The 20,933-nt window shown below is 34.9% G+C and overlaps 1 protein-coding gene across 2 annotated transcripts in view; it reads right to left on the bottom strand.

Moving 5' to 3' along the window:
• HECTD2 (HECT domain E3 ubiquitin protein ligase 2) overlaps positions 1 to 20,933 on the bottom strand; it is a 79,204-nt gene that overhangs the window by 18,158 nt on the left and 40,113 nt on the right. For both annotated transcript variants that reach the window (XM_046654182.1, XM_046654183.1), the window contains exons 6-11: positions 12,424 to 12,488; positions 9,097 to 9,142; positions 6,789 to 6,898; positions 5,198 to 5,346; positions 4,498 to 4,621; positions 1,981 to 2,077 (exon numbers count right to left, since the gene is read on the bottom strand). In XM_046654182.1, coding sequence (XP_046510138.1) covers positions 1,981 to 2,077; positions 4,498 to 4,621; positions 5,198 to 5,346; positions 6,789 to 6,898; positions 9,097 to 9,142; positions 12,424 to 12,488 — 591 coding nt within the window. The remainder of the gene's footprint in view (positions 1 to 1,980; positions 2,078 to 4,497; positions 4,622 to 5,197; positions 5,347 to 6,788; positions 6,899 to 9,096; positions 9,143 to 12,423; positions 12,489 to 20,933) is intronic.

The following is a 20,933-nucleotide window of genomic DNA, read 5'->3' as shown; positions in this document are numbered from 1 at the left end:
TCAGAGCCCTTCTTCATCTCCCCGACACCCAATTCAAAAGGCTTTTTAACAGTTCTTTTCTCCACCGGGCCCTCCCTTTCACGCTCAAACAGGTCTACATTCCTGGGATAGTATCCTGTGTCATGGACCTGTTTTCCTACCCTTTCCTACCTTCTGTTCCCAGTCTAGCTCCTGGGAAGCCATCACACTGGAAATATCCAAGACACAAATTTATACTAGGATGCTGGTGGAAGACAAGGCTTAGTCGCTACTCCTCCAATCAGGAATTCATATTTAATAGAAAGTGCTTCAAATGAAAGAAATAACCCAACAATAGTAGAATTTTAGACAGTCTGATGAGGAAGTTATTTTTAGGGTGGGGAATCTCTTTTGCAACTTTAGTTTATACCATGTAAGCTCTTGCTTACATTAACTACCCGTAAGGCTGTCCTTGTGTCAAAATAGTTACCAGTCATTAATTCCAAGTGGTACGGCAGTTTACAAGTTAAAATGTTGGGAAACACCCATAAGAACTGATAATGCCACTTGACTCTTCAATCTCTACTCATTTGTGTCCATGCTCTGTGGAAGACAGCCTGTGACACAGTCTACAGCTGCCACTCTTCTTTTAATTGGAAGAAAAGTTCCACAAAAGAAGATATTTGATATTGTAAGTGTGAGTGACATAGCAGAAAACTGCTCAGAGGAAATTAGATAATCTTTTCGCTCTTCAGATTTTTTCCTTACAAATACAAAGAAACATAAGCCAAGGTGAAAAAAAAAAAAAAAAAAAAAAGAAGTACTAAAAAGGCACATGAAATTGCATAAATGTAATTAACAGAAAATTCAAAATGACTATATAATCTTTGAGCCAATATCTACTCAAGGTTAAGTAATAATTCTGCTGCTAAATATGCCTGTTTAAATTTACTTTTTAGGGGTGTACTGTGGCTAGGGAACTCCCTTGGTATACAAGGCCATCAAATTTCTTCTAACATCCCCATACACAGTGTAAGCTGACTCTGGAATGTCACCAGTCACTCAAATCTTTTGTCCCACTCTGAGAGAGACAAAAACATTCACCTTTTAAGAAGTGAATTACCGAAGAATAAACAATTCTTATTTTTTATTTTGAAGTATTATAATTTATGATTTAGGATTTTTTTTATATTCTTAGAGGACACAAGACATGGAAATCATTCTTTTTACTCTATGGGTCTCTTTTTATTTTAAGAAGACCATGGCCAATCTTCCCTCTAATTGGTAAAGTTGTGAGTAATCATGTCATAAAGCAGATACTCAAAATATATGAAAATTTAAATGTATAGTCTAGAGTTCTAATAAAAAACAAAAAGCTCACTTAATCTGATATCTATTAAAGTACATAAAATTACTGTGCTGTGCTGAAACACAAGCAGGAGGGAGTGATAAAGACAGGCCCAGAGATAAACTTCATCCACCTCCACAATTTGCCTAAAGTCAGCCTGACTGCTACCCCAGTTTCTATGGGCCTCCATGCATTTTGGTTTCCTATGAATCAATAAAATATCTTTCACCTTCTTTGGACATACTTCTCAGCTTTCCAAGATTAAACATTTTTTACATCATCTAATTTTATGGTTGTTTCTATTTGATTTTCATAGAACCTAGACAATATTTCAGTGGTTTGCTTTTAAGGACACTCCTTGCCCTCTCTGTTAGTTACCCTGGAGCTGGAACACGGTATCTACAAAATGATGTCCAACAAGTTCCCAGTACTCTGGATCTGTGAGAGGCATTTAATCTTCCTGTCATATTTATAATATAAGGAGAAGTTGATAAGAGTATCTTTTTCCTGTATCATGAACAGGTTTAAGTACTTTTTGGGGGAGTATAATATGAATTTTACTTTTAACATTTCCTGATTATGCTAGAACAATTCACAAGACATTTGACTTATTTATTAAATTATTTACTATATTGATTATAGTCAGCATAAATATGTTTTCATAGCTGGCTTACCCTTGCGATGCTTATCATCTGTTGTTCTGAGTCTCTCTGAATAATGATTTTTTTTGCAGCTATAGAAATAACGAATGGGTACTGACAGAAGGAAAACCTGCTCAACAAGTGAAAACAGAAAAAGCAAAATGGTGTATTTTTAGCAAAATTATACTAAGGGAATCTAAGGTACCTCTTCTAACAATATAAAACATTACTTTTGTATTGTGTTTTACCATTTACAAAATAATTTTATGTGCATCATTTCTTGCAATCCCCATAGCCCTGTGAAGTATGTATCATTACTAGATGTGCAGTGCCTTTCTTCTCTAGAGGAAGCTACAGTTAATGTTCTGAAATATATGCTAATCACTTATATTGTTTATACAAATAATTTCAGTTTATGAATAGTCACCGTATATCATTACCTGTGGAAAATATGGCCAACACAAAAACCAGGAGGCAGAAGTGTTGATGAAAGAGGATTAGGACAGAAAATTCACATGCAGAATTTAATGTAAGAATCCATTACTATAAGAATACTTCTGATGTGTGAGCTTCAGAAATGAGTAAATCTAGCAAAAACTACAGTGGTAAAGAGCAAAGTAATAAATTTAAGAGCGATAAAATAAAAGGGAAAAAGTATATTGTTGTTAGTACTGTATTTAATGGTGCAGTAATATGCAATGGCATGTATTTGTAAAGTCACAACATTATGATCAAAGGTTATGAAAAATAACTTCTTTCCTGGGTCAGAGCTCATTTTATGTTACATAAAAAAGCCAAAAACTACACAGAGAGAAATGCATTTAGAGAGAACTAGTATGGCAGCAATGATGCTTCAGGAGTTAGATGCCCATGAGAAGTGGCTGCAATGAATCTATCAGTTAGAGTTGGCATCCATCTCAGTATAGACAAGCAGCACATCTGTGACCACTGGGTGCAATGATGGCATCATGAGAAAAAAGGAGAAAGCCCTGGTGTGAACTGAAAATTAAATGGCTTTCTCCTGGAACAAAATTGTTCATAAACAGTAAAAGTTGTTCAGTACTAATGTGTAATAATTTTGAATCACTAAACGCTAACTAAAAATTTAGAAATGAGAGGAAGGGCAATGAACTTAGATACAAATTGGTCTTATTACATACTTTAAAACAGTGCATCTCAACTTTTCACTAGTCATGGCACAGAGAAAAATGACACTACGTGTATGACACATTGAGAATACAGATGAGGCTGCTGATGGCCAGAGGTGACTTGCCCTAGGGTTCCAGGTCCCCCTCTAAGTCCAGGCTGGCTTCCCAAGGGCTGAAGGGATCATAGGATCAAAACTCCTCGGTAACTCATTCTTGGTACACCAATACATAGTGGTTAGAGGAGCTCTGCATTAAAAGATGTCACTGAAATATGCACAATAACTCTTGGAGTTGTTTTGTCTGTAACATTACAATCATATTAAAGTAGGAGAAAAAAATGTCTTTGCAAAATAAACTTTGTCAAGAAAATATGCATCAGACTGACCAAGATCCCCAGAAATGAAATTTTTATTTGGTTCTGAGTGTTCAGATATGGACTGAGATATGTCCAGAAGGTCAGTCTGTGTTTTAGGCCAATTCCAGTAGAAGAGGTTCCTGGAAGACTGAACCAATTTATGAACTAATCTGGGGTTTTGAGGTTACTTATATCCACATCATGTCTCTTAGTCTCCTTTAGAATAAATGCACTCTCCAGGATATCTCACGGCCTGGGAATAAACTATGTTTGGGATAGTCTGGCTGGTTTAATCCAAACTATAAGTATGGATATAAGGTACAGTGTATTAAAGAATTTGGTCAGGTGTTTTGAAAATCTATTACACTATTGTAATAAATAATTTGTGGTGAAGCCATTTCTCTGTAACATCCATTCTTTTTATACTATAGTAAAGGACAACCACTTTTCCTACAGCATAAGGGAAAAAATGAGTGAATTTATGTGTGTATGTGCACATGTGTGTGATCACTGTGTTAGATTAGGCACTGGAAAACTATGGCCCTGGGGACAAATATGGCCTACCACCTGTGTTTGTAAATAAAGTTTTTTGGGACACAGACACATCCACTCATTTACATATTGTCTAAGGCTGTTTTTGTGCTACACTGGTGGACCAGAGGTTGTAAAGCTCAAAGAGCCAAAAATATTTACCATCTCGTACTTTACAGAAAGAAAAAGTTTGTTGACCCCTGTGCTGGAAGACAGCAGATAGAGTGAGAAAATATAAGAAACTGCATACTTAGATAGAACCTTTCCTTTCTTAAAAAGATGCTATCAATCAAATCAAAACCAAATAAACATGTATATAAATTCAAAATGTTAACAAAAAAAGAAAATGCTTTAGGAAATATAATGATATTTCAAGGCTGGATATGTAAACTATATATGTAAGTTTATATGTAAAGGTATGTGTATATTTAAATTTACTTATCAAACTTAAAATCCAGTCATTATTTTGAACAGTATTTTATTTAGGTGAGTAATCAAATGAGCTTCCGGTCATACCTGTGAGAGTTTCCAAAGCTCTGCCAGGTGTGGTATTCTTCCATGAGATCAATGTGATCCAATGTAGAATTATAGAAATCAATATAAGGAATAAGGGGAGGGTGAACCAAATCGTTTGCAGTATCTGTGAAGGTAAATTCTTACATAATGATCCTTTCCAACATACACATGATTCATTCTAATAATAAGAACACTTTAATGTCCACTAGAAAGACTTTATCTAGAAATTACTATTTTAAGCAATTTCAGCTCCAAATGAAAAAGAGAGTTTTAAAATTGTGGTCAAAATGCAGCCAACAATTCCTTGCTTTTTAAAAAAACCCTGTGGTGGGGGTTATAAGGGCATAATAAAGGGAGGAGGAGGATGGCCATCTACTCCTACTTCTTCCCTGTCAGTGTGTCCTCTCCTAGGGGTCCTCAGGAATTCATGGAAGTTCCTGTTTTCTTAGGAATCACTACTTCGCAGGTCATGTGCAGTTGATAGCTGTAACAGAATACTGCCCAAGAAAATGCATAAAGCTTTTTCATGCTCATAAATTAATTGTGAAATCCACTATCAAACAGAAAATAAATTACAACTCTTCACCTCAAATGAATGTTTAAAATGTGAGAATGCCTCTACAGTACTCTGAGATCCTTATGGAAATGTCCCTAATATTTAACAAGAGAAAAGTAAAGATGAGAGAATAATAAAACCTACTAAGTAAAGCCAACACTTTAGATGCTGATGGGATCCACCAGGAACACTTTGCTATAGGTGGAAATTCTTCAGGCTTTGCAGGAAACAGGCGTAAAGAAATAAATTGCAGCAATCTCTCTACCAATTGTTTGAACCTCTTCTGGGATAATCTGGTAAAGATTTGGAAATAATTCCAATCAAAATTCACATTTTCTATTTTGGAAAAATATTTGCTACATATCAAACTGAATCCTATGTGCACAGAACTTTAGAATATTCCCTCGAACTCTATTTCTTAAATTGCCAAAAATTCAGAAAGATGAAAAATCTAACTTTGAATATTGCTTCTTCATTACATAAGAAATGAACACCAAAATGACTATAAAATTAGTATTGAATATTTCACTTTTAAGGCTTTCAATACTCAGTCAATCCTCATTATTCACGGACTCCACATTTGCAAATTCATCTACTTGCTAAAATTTAATTGTAATCCTCAAATTAATACTGTGGCACTTTCATGGTCATTCTCAGATGTGCAAAGAGTGGCAAAAAATTTGAGTTGCCCAATATGCACATCCCCAGCTAAGGTTGAATAAGGTGATGCTCTGCCTTCTCGTTTCAGGTCTCATACTGTAAACAAGTGTCCTTTACGCAGCCTACTCAGTGTCACGTTTGTCACATTTTTGTGCTGTTCGTTAGTGACTTCACTTTTAAAATGGCCCTTAAATGTAGCTCTAAGGTTCTGTCTAGTGTTCTAAGTACAAGAAGGATGTAATGTGCCTTATGGAGAATACATTTGTGTTAGATAAAATCTGTTCAGACATGAGTTACAGTGCTGTAGACTTTGAGTTCAATGTAAATGAAACAACTAAATAAGATGTCTTTAAATAGAAATACAGACAAAGAAAGGTTGTGTATTGATTGGTTGATGAAATGTTGTGACCAAAGGCTTGCAGGAACCTAACCATGTATTTCCCATAGGAGCAATGGTTCAGCATTCACTAATTCAGTGTTCACAGTAACTTTATAGAACATAATTATTGTGAATAATGAGAACAGATTGTATTTAAAATTAATTTTGGAAATATTTTGCCTCTAACTTCTATCAATCATGGACAAAAGTAATTATTAATGTGAGTATAGTTCTGTGAAAAAAAGTACTGTATTATTATAAATGGATATTGATGGCTAACCTATATATTACAACGACATTTTTAGGTAAGGAAAAGACACCTTTTACATAATAGATTTATTAACATAGAGATAGGAAATAAAAAGACACAAATTAAAATAGTAATGTCTGAGCAAATCCAGTCACCATCTTTGAAATATATGAAAAATCAGTGCTTCATAAAACACAAAAGCAGTGAATAGAAATCTTAACATCTTGCACAAGCAAAATGGTTACTTACATTAAAAACAACTTTTTAAATTATCTTCTATGTAGTACTAAAGTATATGCTTATAAATGGCTTTTGAAGCACTGTGAATTAATTGGTATCATTTCTAAAGACCTGAAAACATTGAAAATATTTTATCATAAAATTACTAATATCAAACTTAAAAACTGTAAGATTATAAAAGTTCTTAATATCATAGAATGATTTACTTTTTAAACCAGTGAACCAGGAAATGATGGTCAGCTTCCACTAAGGTAGCGATCTGTCGTAGCAAGTGAGCATAGATGACATATGTAGATGTGTTATTAAATTGAGGATTCTGAAAAAGATATTAAAGATAATTGTACTAAAATTTTGTTAATATGTAAAAGGAAAGACACTAAGCTTAATAAGCTAAGTAGCAAATTCAGAAAACTAAATTTGAGATTATGAAATACTAGGTGAAATCCTTTAAAACAATAATCTATTTGTTTAATTATTTAATTAACAGAGACTTGGATTTCTGCATGGTACAGTGGAAACAGCCAGCCCTGGGGGTCTAGCAGTTGAGATTTGGTTCTTTCACCACCACAGCCTGCAGCCTGGGTTTGTTTCCCAGTCAGCGAACCACACCCCCGTCTGTCAGTTGTCATACTGTGGCTGCTGTTTGTTGCCGTGATGCTGAAAGCTATACCACCACTATTTCAAATACCAGCTGGGTCATCCATGGTGGACAGGTTTTAGCCAAGCTTCTAGACTAAGACAGACCAGGAAGAAGGACCTGGCCACCCACTTCTGAAAAAACTGGCCAAGAAACCCTATAAAGAGCAGTGGAGCATTGTCCTATATAGCTCAGAAGATGGGCCAATAAGACAGGGCAGGGTTCCACTCTGCTGTCACAGGGTCACTAGGAGTCAGAATCAACTCAGAGGCACCAATGACAACAAAAACAGTGAAAAGAGCATGGGCTTTGGAACTGAGACAGATCTGGGTCTTAGGGCTGATTTTACCACTTACTGCCTATACACCCCTAAGGCGTGTTCCTTAAACTTTGATTCTTCATTTCCTCATCTGTAAAATGGGAAAGATAGTATCTATCTTAGACATTGTTTTGAGTATTAAAAAAGAAAATATATGTAAAGCAACTAGCTCAGTGCCTGGTATAATTGGTGGCAATCACTAAAATCCAATTAAACAAAAAACCTAGCTCTTCCTGGATTTAAAAAAAAGAAAGCAAGGTAGAAAAATGAATAAAAGCTGGCTGTGAAACTTTTGCTGTTCTGAAATGAGTTATCCGCATATCTCACAAAGAACAAGAAAAATCACAGAACAGCTTCTGACAACTATTAAATGTTAACGGGACATTGAAGGAGTGCTTGTAAACTAAATAAAACCTCTAGTTATATTTCCAAAATCTAAAACTCCATTACAATGTACATTTCAGAACTTCATGGAAAAATGAATATTATTGAAAAATAAACTGAAATTGTGAAAAATAAGAACATATCATGTATTTTTCAAAATTGGCTTATTGGCAGGACATTTCAAACCTGGGGCATGACCCCAGCTGATAATTCATTTAGTGAGGGTCATGAGAAGAACAAGAGATCATAAGCAGAGCTTACCGCTGACTAATATACTCACTTAAAAATTTGAGCTTCATGTTGTCATTTTCCAGTCTTTACTCTCTCCATGTATACTTCCTTTTTTTTTCTAGTTTTGCCTTTCTCTTCCAACCTCTTTATTTTCCTTCCTTACATCTCCTCAAATACCTCTTTGTTTATTTTTCCCCTTTTTTCTCCATTTTCTTTTTTCCTCTCTCCCCCTTCTTTGATCCCCTATCCTGAATATTTCCTTCTATTGGACATAATATTGAACTAAACACTATCTTATTTAATATAATTTGTTCTTACCTTTAAATGAAATGCTAATCTACACAAACACCTTTTGTAAATTACAAAGAATAAAAAAAATGTAGTATGCTAGCTATGGGAATAACATACTTCTTTCTCAAAAAAATAATAAAAACTAAAAACAGCTCTTCATTTGTCTAGTCCTTTACTTATTTTTGAATCTATGAATCTGTGTCTCTCAAGAGGAAAAAGTTCATCATCTTTGCTTTAGCAAATATAAGCAACCACTCTGATATTTCCATTAGAATCTAACTTAAGCATTTATTGAAAATATATAGAGAAGTTAGAAACCAACTAGTTGGGAAATAAAAGAAAATTCTGGAGCCCATTAAAACTAGTTACAACAAAGGAGGGTGACTGGAGGAGGAGGAAGTGCTTCCATTGTGTTTGTTCGCAGCAGGAAGGCAAGAACTAAACTAAAATTTTGATCCCAGAGATAATTTAGCTTCTCATTGTTTATTTGTTGTAGCTTTAATTTTCTGGTTAAAAGTAACTATAATCTAAAAAGTATTAATAAGGTTGCTCAAAACAGTATTTAGTATTTGATATCACTTCACTTATACATGCATAGATTAAGATATGAATTAGACAACTTCAAACTTCAACTAAATTCTTGCTTTCTTACCTGTAAAAGTATAAAATATGCTCTAAGATCATCTTTTGTTCGTGGACTGAAAAAGAAACAAGCATGATTGATTAGAGATGAATGTTTAATCTTACAGTATCTAATAAAAAATGCTCAATAAATGCTTTTGTAAGAATGAGTTGATAAAAACCAAAAACTAGACTTAGTATGTATTACTAGTGAAACAATAACATATCCATTACATGTTGGGAATACAGGTTCCTCTGTGCCTATTCTAGGCTGGTTCTGAGTTAACCAGGCTGTAACATTTTATAAGCTAAGTATCATGACTAACTCTGGAAACAGTTAAGAGTCTGACAATTAAACAATCATTTTAGAATACTTAGCTTTTTGTTTTAATAAAGGATAGCTGATATCTCACTTAAAAATATTTATGCATTAAAGAAAGAAAATATGTTTGTGTTTATAGGTCTAGTCCTGAAGTGACAGATGTAGGAAATGTCTGCAAATCAAATCACACTTTAAATACATCCAGTATGTTCCTAATTAAAAGAATATTTTGAACCTCGGAAAATTAACTTTTTAATTTTTTCCACATTAATCTGGATTTTCACATTATCAAATATGACCAAGAGTTTTTCATTCCCAAAGCTGATTAGTGTTTCTTTCTTGCCCTCTCAAGATTTAGTGAATACACCTTCACAAATGTCAAGAGGTAACTTTATTTTTTTGAAGAAGATTAGCCCTGAGCTAACATCTGCGGTCAATCCTCCGCTTTTTTGCTGAGGAAGACTGGCCTTGAGCTAACACCTGTGCCCATCTTCCTCTACTTTATATGTGGGATGCCTGCCACAGCATCGCCTGACAAGTGGTGCATATGTCCGCACCCAGGATCCAAACCGGCGAACTCCAGGCCACTGAAGTGGGCGTACGAACTTAACTGCTGCACCACCAGGCTGGTCCCAAGAAGTAACTTCTTGAATTAAAAATGGTTCACCTATATGATAACTAGATGCAATTCAAGATCCTTGACTGGATCCTGGATTGAAAAACAAAACCCAGATATTGAAAAACAATTTTGAGACAACTGGGTAAATTTAAAGGTGGACTACACTTTTACAGAATATTATTAGATGAATGTTAAATTTGTTTGGCGGGGTATGGTATTATGGTTACACAAGAAAATATTATTAGGAAATATATGCTGAAGTCATTAGGGATGAAATGTCACAATGTCTTCTATTTACTTAAAAAGATTACCTACACACTCAGGGAGAGAAAGCAAAAGCAAATGTGGCAAAAAGCTAACAACTGGTGAATCTACGTGAAGGGAGCATGAGTTTTCATTGTCTTCTTTAACTTTTCTGTAGTTTGAAATTTTTCAAAGTTAAATGTTGAGGAAAAAATGGTTCACCTCCAAGTATCTCCTTGAATTTCCTTTAGAAAATAAAATGACCAAATAATTATTTATTTTTCTGTTATAGTTACAAAATAAATCTGAAAACACAAATCATTGCCCAATATGTACTAGGTAACCTTTATAAAAGGTAAAGCCATATAATCTGAAATATAAATATATATAGCATATGTATTAAAATTGAAATAAGTCTGTATACACATGTACATAAAATTTTTATATTAATCAGCAATCATATTTCTTTGTGGAAGAATTATCTCAACTAAATAATGATTTAAATTATTTAGGTTTAAATCAAGTCTAAACTATTTCTGTCTATAATATTCTACATAATTGTCAGACTATTTTCTCAATGGGACTACCGTTTTCTCTCAGAAATTATAATTTGAAAATATTTTAAAATGCTCAAGGCAATTCAAAAACATTAAAATTCCTGGTGCTAGGAGAGTCCTATTTTTTTCCATTTTACAGTTGTACCACGACAACTTCCAATTTCCTGTCCTGTGTACTAGCATATCAGTACATATAAAGTTAAGGGTACAGACTGCCTGAATTCTGATTCTGACTAAGGCACTTACTATGCTAATGTGGACAATTTACTTAACTTCTCTGTAAATTAGTTTCCTCCACTGTGAAATGAAAATAATCATATTACCTATTTCAGAGGATGGTAGTGAAGATTCAATGAGAAACACATGTAAAATTGCTAGAAGGGTGGCTAGCCCATAACAAACAGTCAATAAACTTTAGATCTGTTGTTGACACAATAAATGCAAAGTAAAACAAAATTTCTGAGTAAAGACTACATGCTTCTTTGACCTGTAAATCACATCAAATTATCATTTTCATCTGTCTCAGGCACATTTTTGAGAAACAGAGGTTAGAAAGCTTTGAGAGTTTGCTTATTAGAGGGGACTGAGATCCCAATAGTTTCAGACAACTTGATTTTCTCATTTCTCCTAGGAATTCTCTACACACTAAGTTTTTCTCTTCATTTTCAACAAAGCACTATGTGTTCAACCAGAAACATGAAATTCAAGGAAAAATTCATTACTAGAATGATAAATCAGGAAAAATATCATTAAGCTAGAAACCACATGAAACTACACAGTATGATTTCAATTGCTTTAAAAGATGATTAGAAAAAAACTGCAAAATGTTAATTTTTTACCTTTTTTATACTACTCTCTCTTCTAAATTTTCTATAGTAACCATAAGTTTCTTTGAAAATCAGGACAATATTATTAAAATATACAGGGTACATTTAATATTATATTTAAGAATTCTAGTCTGATATTATTTCCAAACTGGGCTTAATACAAACATTTGAATTAGAATTTAATGGTATTCCTTGGCTTTCATAGAAGCTATTATTTAAAGTATAATGCTACTTAAATAACATCAATTTAAATAATATGTACTTTTAAAAGTATATTTTTGTGTGTCCTGTATGTTCACAGTTCAAAACATTATCAATTACATTGCCTGTCCTTCCTTATATAATGATTCAATATTTATTTCCAAGAAAAAAATACTTCAGTAGCTAAACTTATGTTTCCTTATATTAGAAACAAGAAAAATTTTGCCCCAGCTACCAGGAAGCTGAAGGCTAAATTTAATAGCCAAACTATTTCATTCTAGGTTACTGATGTAACTACCTATCTCATTTTTATAAAGCACATGTATGTGTACACAACAAATTGTATACACAATTTTACAGGATTCACAGATTCTCTGAAGCTCACCTATACACCCTCCTGAGAAGCCACAAATCTCAAGTTAAAAAGCTTTGTTATAAGTGATTTATAATTTCTTTCTGATCTATGTTTTTATTATAACAACTAAAATCTTTTCTGAGAGTAAAATACATACATACATACATATAAAAGACGTATAAGATGTGTAAATTAACCATCTATACTGATTAGCTAAATATTAGTTACAAATACCCTTTCCATTCTCGTAACAGGCTGTTAATGATTCCCTTTAATACTGTCTTCTGAATGTCTTGAGGCTGTAGGCAAAAGAAAATCATAAGATAATTAGGATTAGCTACTTAGTTGACTTTTATATGTTAATTATATTTACAGATCTGTTTCAATAGTTAAAATCAGACTTCAGGACCAAGGACTGCCACTCATGGGAGTATCAATTTCACACCTGAGAGCCCTAGGGAGCACCAATATCCTAAGATTACAATGAGAATGCTCTCTGGAACGTGCAGTGTACAACCTGCACAAACATATATGGTCGCCCTTGATGACCAACATCAGTCTTCTATAACTGAAAAACAATTTCACTTTCCCTGGATTGACAGGATAAAATCATGAATACAAGTCCAAGAGTAGCATGTTTAACGATATAAAAAGATTGCTTGTATTGTGAACATACTTGGTCCTACCAATATCAAGTTACAATCAGCAGTTAAATCCACAATTACTAAGTGCAACCAAATTATGTTCAATAAAAAAAAGATAACGGTTTTTTTCATTATAGGATTTGGAAAAGGCACAAAATTAACATTCCTTTATTGTTTAATAATTCAAATACTAAAAAAACCTTATTACTCCCAAACAAGTCTAATAAGAATGCATGAAAATAAAATAAAATACATCTAGATGGTACTTTAGCTTACAATAAATAATGACTAAACCTTCATTAACTAGAAGCTTCAAGTAATCATTAAAGTTTCTGTGTCACGTTGTTGTAAGAAAGAGACAAAGGCCATGTTGTGTCATGTTATTATACGAAAGAGACAAAGGCCAAGATAACAAGCATATATCATGGATTGACTTTAAAACCACAACCATCACTTCTCAGACTTGTCTGTCAGCACTCATTCAGCCTAGCATCTTATTTTATATATATTTAATATATCGCTCCTTTCTCCCCATTGTCTTACAGTGACCCTTCACTCCCAGAAGGTAAACACCACCCCTGCTCAATTAACCACTTATTTAGAGTCTGACCCTTAACAGTGGAAGGCTGCAGGAGAAAAATCAAACGAAAGTGCTGACTGGACACACTTTAAGTTTATGACACAAATCTCAAAAGGATGCTCAACAGTATTGACAGTACCTCAATATTTCCCCAGTTCAACTACCTCCCTACTCTTCAAGACAACTATTTCAAATCTACTTCTCATTCCTCAAATCTCCAATACCTCCTTCCCATTCATCACTTTCAGCTATGACCTTGTCACAGACTTGAGAGAGAAAACAGCACCCAGATGAGAAGAGATTCATGGTTACACCATCAATTCTACCAGTTTACCTGCATTTGCACTTGACCAAGGCCAACCCTTTCACCTGGGCCCTATATCCCAACCCTTCCCACTTTTGTCAAGGACCTGGTTATTCAGAGTTCTCTTATCTCCCCTGCCTCATCCATCTCTCCCTTTCTACTAGATCATTCCCATCAGTAGAACACTACATACTAAATCATCTGCATGAATTTGCCTCTACATTTCCACCCTTCTTGACCCTGCTCTATGCCCTGGGAGGCTGACTACTAAGGACCACATCAACCAGACTCCTTTGCCTTTTGTCTTCTGGTTGGATTCAGCCAAGATAGAACACTGACAGGAGAGGGAAGAGAGGTAAGTTGGGATACTTATTCCCTCAGCTCCCTCCCTGCAAGGTCACCATGGGCTGGCTGTGTTCCTCAACACAAGGTCACATCTGTAAGACAGCCCTCTCCCCTATAGCCCATCTCCAGTTTTACCCTAGATATTGTACTGCTCTTTACGGTGTCCCTTACTCTGGTAACAACTTTGTAAAGAGTCCTCTCCAAGTTACCACTTTGAGTGTGTTGTCGTTTCCTGCCAGGACACTGACTAATATATTGCCCATATTAAAAACCCTTCATTTGGACCCATGTACTGTTTCAGGTAACCCTCATTGCTCTGCTTTCCTTCATAGCAAAACTCAAGAGTTGTCCATACTCACCATCTCTACTTCCTCTCCTCAACCCATTCCAAACAGGCTTTGTTCCCACAATTCCCCTGAAATGGCTCTTATTAAAGTCATCAATTACCAATATCTTATTAAATACAATGGTTGACTCTCTGTGCAAATCTTACTAAACCTCTTAGCAGCATCTAAGGTTAATTACTCATTCCTTCTTGAAACACTTGTTCTCTCCTTTGCTGATGCCTCAGTCTTACCCATTTAATTAAATGGCAGTATTATCCACTCAGTTTCCTTTTTTCCTCAAGTCCCACATCCAAGCTATTCCTAACTGCTTTCTCTTGCCCCACTACAGACCATCCTCCTCAAAGCATCCAGAGAGGTCTTTCTTAACTGTAAATCATGTCACACCATCCCCCCATTCCCTGCTTAACATCCTTCAATGACTTTCCATTACAATTAAAATTCAAACTCACATGGGCATATACAGTTTGTTTGATCCCTGACTATCTCTCCAACCTGATTCCCTCCTTTTTTTCTTTTCCCCAGTCCTCTCCTTTCTTTCCAATTCATTAAGCTTTAGTTACAACAGCTTTACTTCTGATCTTGCCAATGTGCTCCCTTGTCAGGACCTTTGTATTAGCTGCAACTTCTGTTAGTGTGCTGCTCTCAGATCTTTACATGGCTTCAGTCCTTTTCATCATTAAGATCTCAAATGTCACTTACACAGGCCTTCCACGAGTGTCTTAGCTAAAGCAACCCCTCGCCACTCCTTACCACATTACCCTGTATTCTCATAGCACTTATCAGTACTGAAATTATCTCCTTTCCTGTTTGTTTTCCCGATTATTATCTATCCACCTGCTCCTATTAGCATTACAGCATAAAATCCTTGGGGATTTATATTCTGTGCATTTTGTTTACCATTATATCCTCAATAACAAGGATATACCATTCAATATATACATGCTGAATGAATGACTGACTCTGTACTTAAGATCTATCCTTCCAAGGTGCAAATAAAAATCAACATTTTCTGTATAACCTTCCCAACGCTAATGATTTCTCTCCAGCTGATCACCAGTAGTATTTATTTTCCTAAAGGCTATATGTTGTCTGAAATTAGTAACAGATACTTGAACTTTCTCTTGGTTAATATGTGCCTGGTATATTTTCTTCCATACTGTTGCTCTCAATCTTTTCATGTTCATGTTTCAAGTGTCTTTTGTAACTAGCATGGAGGTGAATTTTTTTTTTCTGCTTTATCTCCCCAAATCCCCCCGGTACATAGTTGTATATCTTAGTTGCAGGTCCTTCTAGTTGTGGCATATGGGACGCTGCCTCAACGTGGCCTGACGAGCGGCACCATGTCTGCGCCCAGGATCTGAACCCTGGGCCACCACAGCGGAGTGCACGAACTTAACCATCGGCCACGGGGCCAGCCCAGAGGTAAATTTTTTAAAATCCAAAGTGACAGTCTATGGCATTTAACCAGTGAGTTTAACCCATTTACACTTTTTGTGATTATTGATATATCTGGACTTGTTTCTACAATCTTACTTTTTGTTTTCCCTTTAACACACTTTTAATGGTTCTGTTCTTTGTGCCTTTAAAGAAACTGATCACGTTTTATTTCTCCACCTGTTAGCGTGTTTTCTTTCTCCACTCCCCTATTTAGTTAGGAATGTTACTTGCCAAATTTGCATTATTTTAGAGGTTACTTTTAAAATTCTATGATCCATAGTTAACAAGTCTAAAGTTATCATCTTAATCTCTCTTCAGAGCATCTTAGAATACATTTAACTCCAATGACCTTGCTCTACTTACATGTTATTATTCTGTTCTTTTGGTTTTTTTCAATTACACATTAGACATTAATTTCATGCAGTGTCTGTTTAGACTAACATATAAATATTTACCAATTTCTTCTCCATCAGTCTTTCTTACATCTCAGATCTTCCTTCTGAAATCATTTTCCTTTTCTCTGAAGTACATTTTTTAGAAGTTTCTTTAAGAATATGCCTGTTGGTAGTAAAGTTGGTCTTCATTTACTGTAGGTATCTTCACATCACCCTCATTCTTGAAAGTTAGTTTCTCTGGCTATGTCAATCAGTGTTTACATTATTTTCTTTCAGCATTTTGAAAATATTACTCCATGTTTTCTGGATCCCATTGCTGCTGTGAAGATGTCTGCTGATAGTAAATTGCAATTCCTTTGTGGATGATCTGTCTTTTCTCTTTTGTTTTTGATAAGATCTTCTCTTTATTTTGATGTTCTACAGTTTCACTACAATGAGTCTAGGTTTGGATTTCTTTTACCTTGCTTAGTATATATTGTGCTTCCTGTGTTATTTCTGGATTCATGTCTTACATGAGTTTTGCAAAATCCTCAGCTATTAAATATATTTCCATTCTTTCTATTCTCTACTTCTGACACTCCAAATAAAATGTATCTTAGATGTTCTCATTCTACCCTCTATATCTTATTTTTTTCATACTTTCTTCTTTTTCCCTCTGTGGTCTACTCAGAAATTTCTTTTCACTTCTATCTTCCAGTCTTTTTTCAGCTGTCTCTAATTTGCTGTTTAATCTATCTATTGATTTTTCTACTTCTAAACATTCTATCTGGTGTCAAATCTAATTATTTTAGATAGTCTCATTGTTGATAATCTCAATATCTGAATTCCTAGGGGATCTAAATCTATTTTATTTTTTCTGACTCATTCATAGTTATTTTTTTGAATGCTTATTGATATTTACTTTATTATTCTTTAGGAATCCTGTGGTCCTAAAAATGAGGATTTTTATTTTCCTTCCTCTAGAAGCTGGTGGTCAGTGGGGCAAGACAGTGAGGGCAGTGGGGGAAAGGAAGCTCTTCAGGCTTGAGACCACTTTAGCACCTCTTTCAGGGTTTCTGGTTTATCCCAGATCTCTTATTCAACTACCTCAACTTGCTGCTGAGACAAAGTTTAGGCTCCAAGTTTCAATGTGACATAAGTACTAAGCCTGCTTACTGTCCTTCTCTCCAGTTTCAACTGATTTTTCAAAACTTCTTTTTTTAATAAACTCAAACTTATAGCAATGTTGCCAGAAGAGTACAAAGAACTCTTGTGTACCCCTTACTCAGATTTTCCAGTTGCTAACAATTTTTCTCATCTATGTTATCATTCATTCTAACTATATAAATTATTTTCTAAACCACTGAGAATAAGTTCCAGACATCTTTTCCCTTTATCCCTAAATACTTCAGTGTGTAGTTCTTAAGAACATGTAGATTCACTTACATAACCACAGTACAATGAACAAAATCAGGAAATTTAACACTGATATAACACTATTACATAATCTTCACATTTTACACAAACGTAGCCAATTGTCCCAATAATGTTCTTTACAGCACTTGTTTCCTGGTTCAGGCTCTGATTCAGGAGGATATATAGCATTTAGTTGTCAAGTCTCTTTAGTCTCCTTCAATATCTTACAACTGCTCCTCAGTCTTCTTTTTTTTAATCTTTCATAAAACTGACACTTTTGAAGAGTCCAGGCAATTTGTTTGGCAAAATATCCCTTAATGTGGGTTTTTCTGTCGTTTTCTCCTGATTAGGCTCCAGTTATGTATTTTTGGAAGGAAGATTCATAAATGATGTGTCCTCAGTGCATCACATCAAGAAGCACTTGACATCAGTTTGGTGATTTAGTTAACTGGTTAAGATAATGACTGAATTAATCACTATTATGATAGCTACAAACAGTAATTTTTTAGCTTTATCATCCCTTGTACAATTATTAGTTCACATTCTACTGTTAAAATCTCCTTTTCTTTCTCTTACATTTACCTATTTATCTACCTAACAATCATCCATTTATTTATTTATCAGTATAGACTCACAGATTCTTATTTTATTCAGTGAGTTATAATTCATTAGCATCTTATTTATTTATTTATTTATTTATTTATTTATTTTGCTGAGGAAGATTCGCCCTGAGCTAACATCTCTGCCAATCCTCTATGTTTTTGTATGTGGAACACCTACACAGCGTGGCTGGTGATCGGAGTAGGTCTGTGCCCTGGATCTGAATCTGTGAACCCAGGCCACTGAAGCGGAATGTGCACAACTTCAACCACTTGGCCATGGGGCTGGGCCTTCACTATCAGCATTTTTATTTTAATGGTCAAATTGTCTAAGATTTGGTCATTGGGCCTTCAAGCTGTCTCCTGTGTTATGTTCCCACCATTTTCTTTATTAGTAATAGACTTTTTCAGTGCAGTCTTAGATTCAGAGAAAACTTGTGCAGAAGGTACAGAGTTCCTATATATGCCCTCCCCACATCCTCAAACACTTATTCCCTTATTATTAATATCTTGAATTAGTGGTGTGGTACATCTGTTACAGTTGAGCCAATATTGATAGCATTATCATCACCTGGAGTCCATAGTTCACATTAGGCTTCAGTCTTTGTGTTGCACATCCTATGAGTTTAGACAAATGTATAATGACATGTATCCACCATTACAACATCATACAGAGTAGTTTCACTGCCCTAAAAACCTCATGTGCTTCTCATTCCTCCCTTTCTCCCTGCCCGAGCCCTCATCTTTTTTTTATCTCTATAGCTTTTCCTTTTTCAGAATGTGATATTGTATGAATCATACAGTATGCAGACTTTTCAGACTCGCTTCTTTCACTTAGCAATATGCATTTGAGGTCCCCCCCGCCCCAGTGTCTTTTCACGGCTTGACAGCTCATTTCTTGTTATTGCTGAATAATATTCCACCGTATGGACGCACTACAGTTTGTTTATCCATTCACCTATTTAAGGACATCTGGCAATTATGCCTGATGGCTTCCAATTTTGGGCAATTATGAATAAGGCTGCCATAAACATTCGTGTGCAGGTTTTCAAATCACTTGAGTAGATGACTGCTGGATCATATGCTAAGTTCACATTTAGCTTTGTAAGGAAATGAAAATAAAACATCAAAATTTGTGAGATACAGCTAAAGCAGTGCTTAGAGGGACATGTATGACAGTGAATGATTATATTAGAAAAAAAAGAAAGAGCTAAATCAGTAATTTAAACTTTCACCTTAGGAAACTAAAAGAAAACAGCAAATTAATTCCAAAGTAAGCAGAATAAAATACATGAGAAACTTAGAGCAGAAATCATTGAAAACAGGGAATAGAGAAAAACAATGAAACCAAATGCTGGTTTTTGGAAAAGATCAATAAAACTGATAAACCTCTAGCCAGGCTAACCAAGAAAGAAAGCAAGAAGACACCAATTACTGATACCAGAAATGAAAGAAGGATCGTCACTACTGATCCCACAAACATTAAAAGGATAATAAAGGACTATTATGAACAACTCTGCCCACAAATTTGATAACCTAGATGAAATGGACCAATTCTCTGGAAGATACAATCTCATAAAACTCACACAAGGAGAAATAGATAATCTAAATAGGCCTGTATCTATTAAAGAAACTGAATCAATAATTAGTAACCTCCCAAAACAGAAAGCACCAGACCCAGATGATTTTACTGGTGAATTCTACTGCAAATTTAAAGAAAAGACACCAATTCTTTACAATTTCTTCCAAAAAGTAGAAGCAGAGGGAATACTTCCTGACTCACTCTATGAGGCCAGCAACCCTCATACCAACACCAAAGATATCACAAGAAAAGAAAATTACAGATCAGTATCTCTCCTGAACACAGATGTAAAAATCCTCAACAAAATACCAGCAAATCAAATCCAACAGGGTATAAAAAGGATTATGCACCGTGACCATGTGAGATTTATTCCAGGGATGCAAGGCTGGTTCAACATCTGAAAATCAATTAATTCATCACATCCATAGGTTAAAAGAAAAATCATATGATCATATCAATAGATGAAGAAGCATTTGACAAATCCCAACCTCCATCCATGATTAAAAAAAAAAACTTCGCAGCAAACTAGGAATAGAGGGGAATTTCCTTAACTTGATAATGAACATCTACAAAAACCTACAGCTGACAACATTTCTTAATGGTGAAAAACCAGATGTTCCAGGTTCATCTTCATCTTGTACTTTCCCTGCCTCAGCCCTGGAATCAGCCATTTCTCTAGGGAGCTCTGATTCCTTTTAGTGGGGAATGGCATTTAGAAACCATGTATACTAAAGTGCTTATTGCTACTGGGATGTTATTATTTCTAGGCCCTTTCAGTGACAGGGTTAGGAAATACACACACACACACATCCTCTATCTATCTATTAAAATTCCTGAGTTCATTATGATGCCTCAATACCAGTTGTTTTTGGCCATCCTCCAACTCATATTTTTATCTCTCTTCTCCAGAAGTGAGAACCTGACTCCCAACATCAATATATTTGTTTTAATTCAACAACACTACACAGAAAGTAGTTTCAGAATTGCAAACCCGTATCACTGGGGGAAAAAAAAACTAAGGAAAGTTGAAGATGTGTTTACAGCTTTCTTTTAATCTTTAGACTGAAGATATATAAAGTGCTATGTATAAAAGTTACTTGACTTAGTTCCTTTTTT

The sequence above is a fragment of the Equus quagga genome, chromosome 2, assembly GCF_021613505.1.
Source record: "Equus quagga isolate Etosha38 chromosome 2, UCLA_HA_Equagga_1.0, whole genome shotgun sequence".
NCBI classification, from domain to species: Eukaryota; Metazoa; Chordata; class Mammalia; order Perissodactyla; family Equidae; genus Equus; species Equus quagga.
This window is presented reverse-complemented; position numbering and strand designations above follow the sequence as displayed.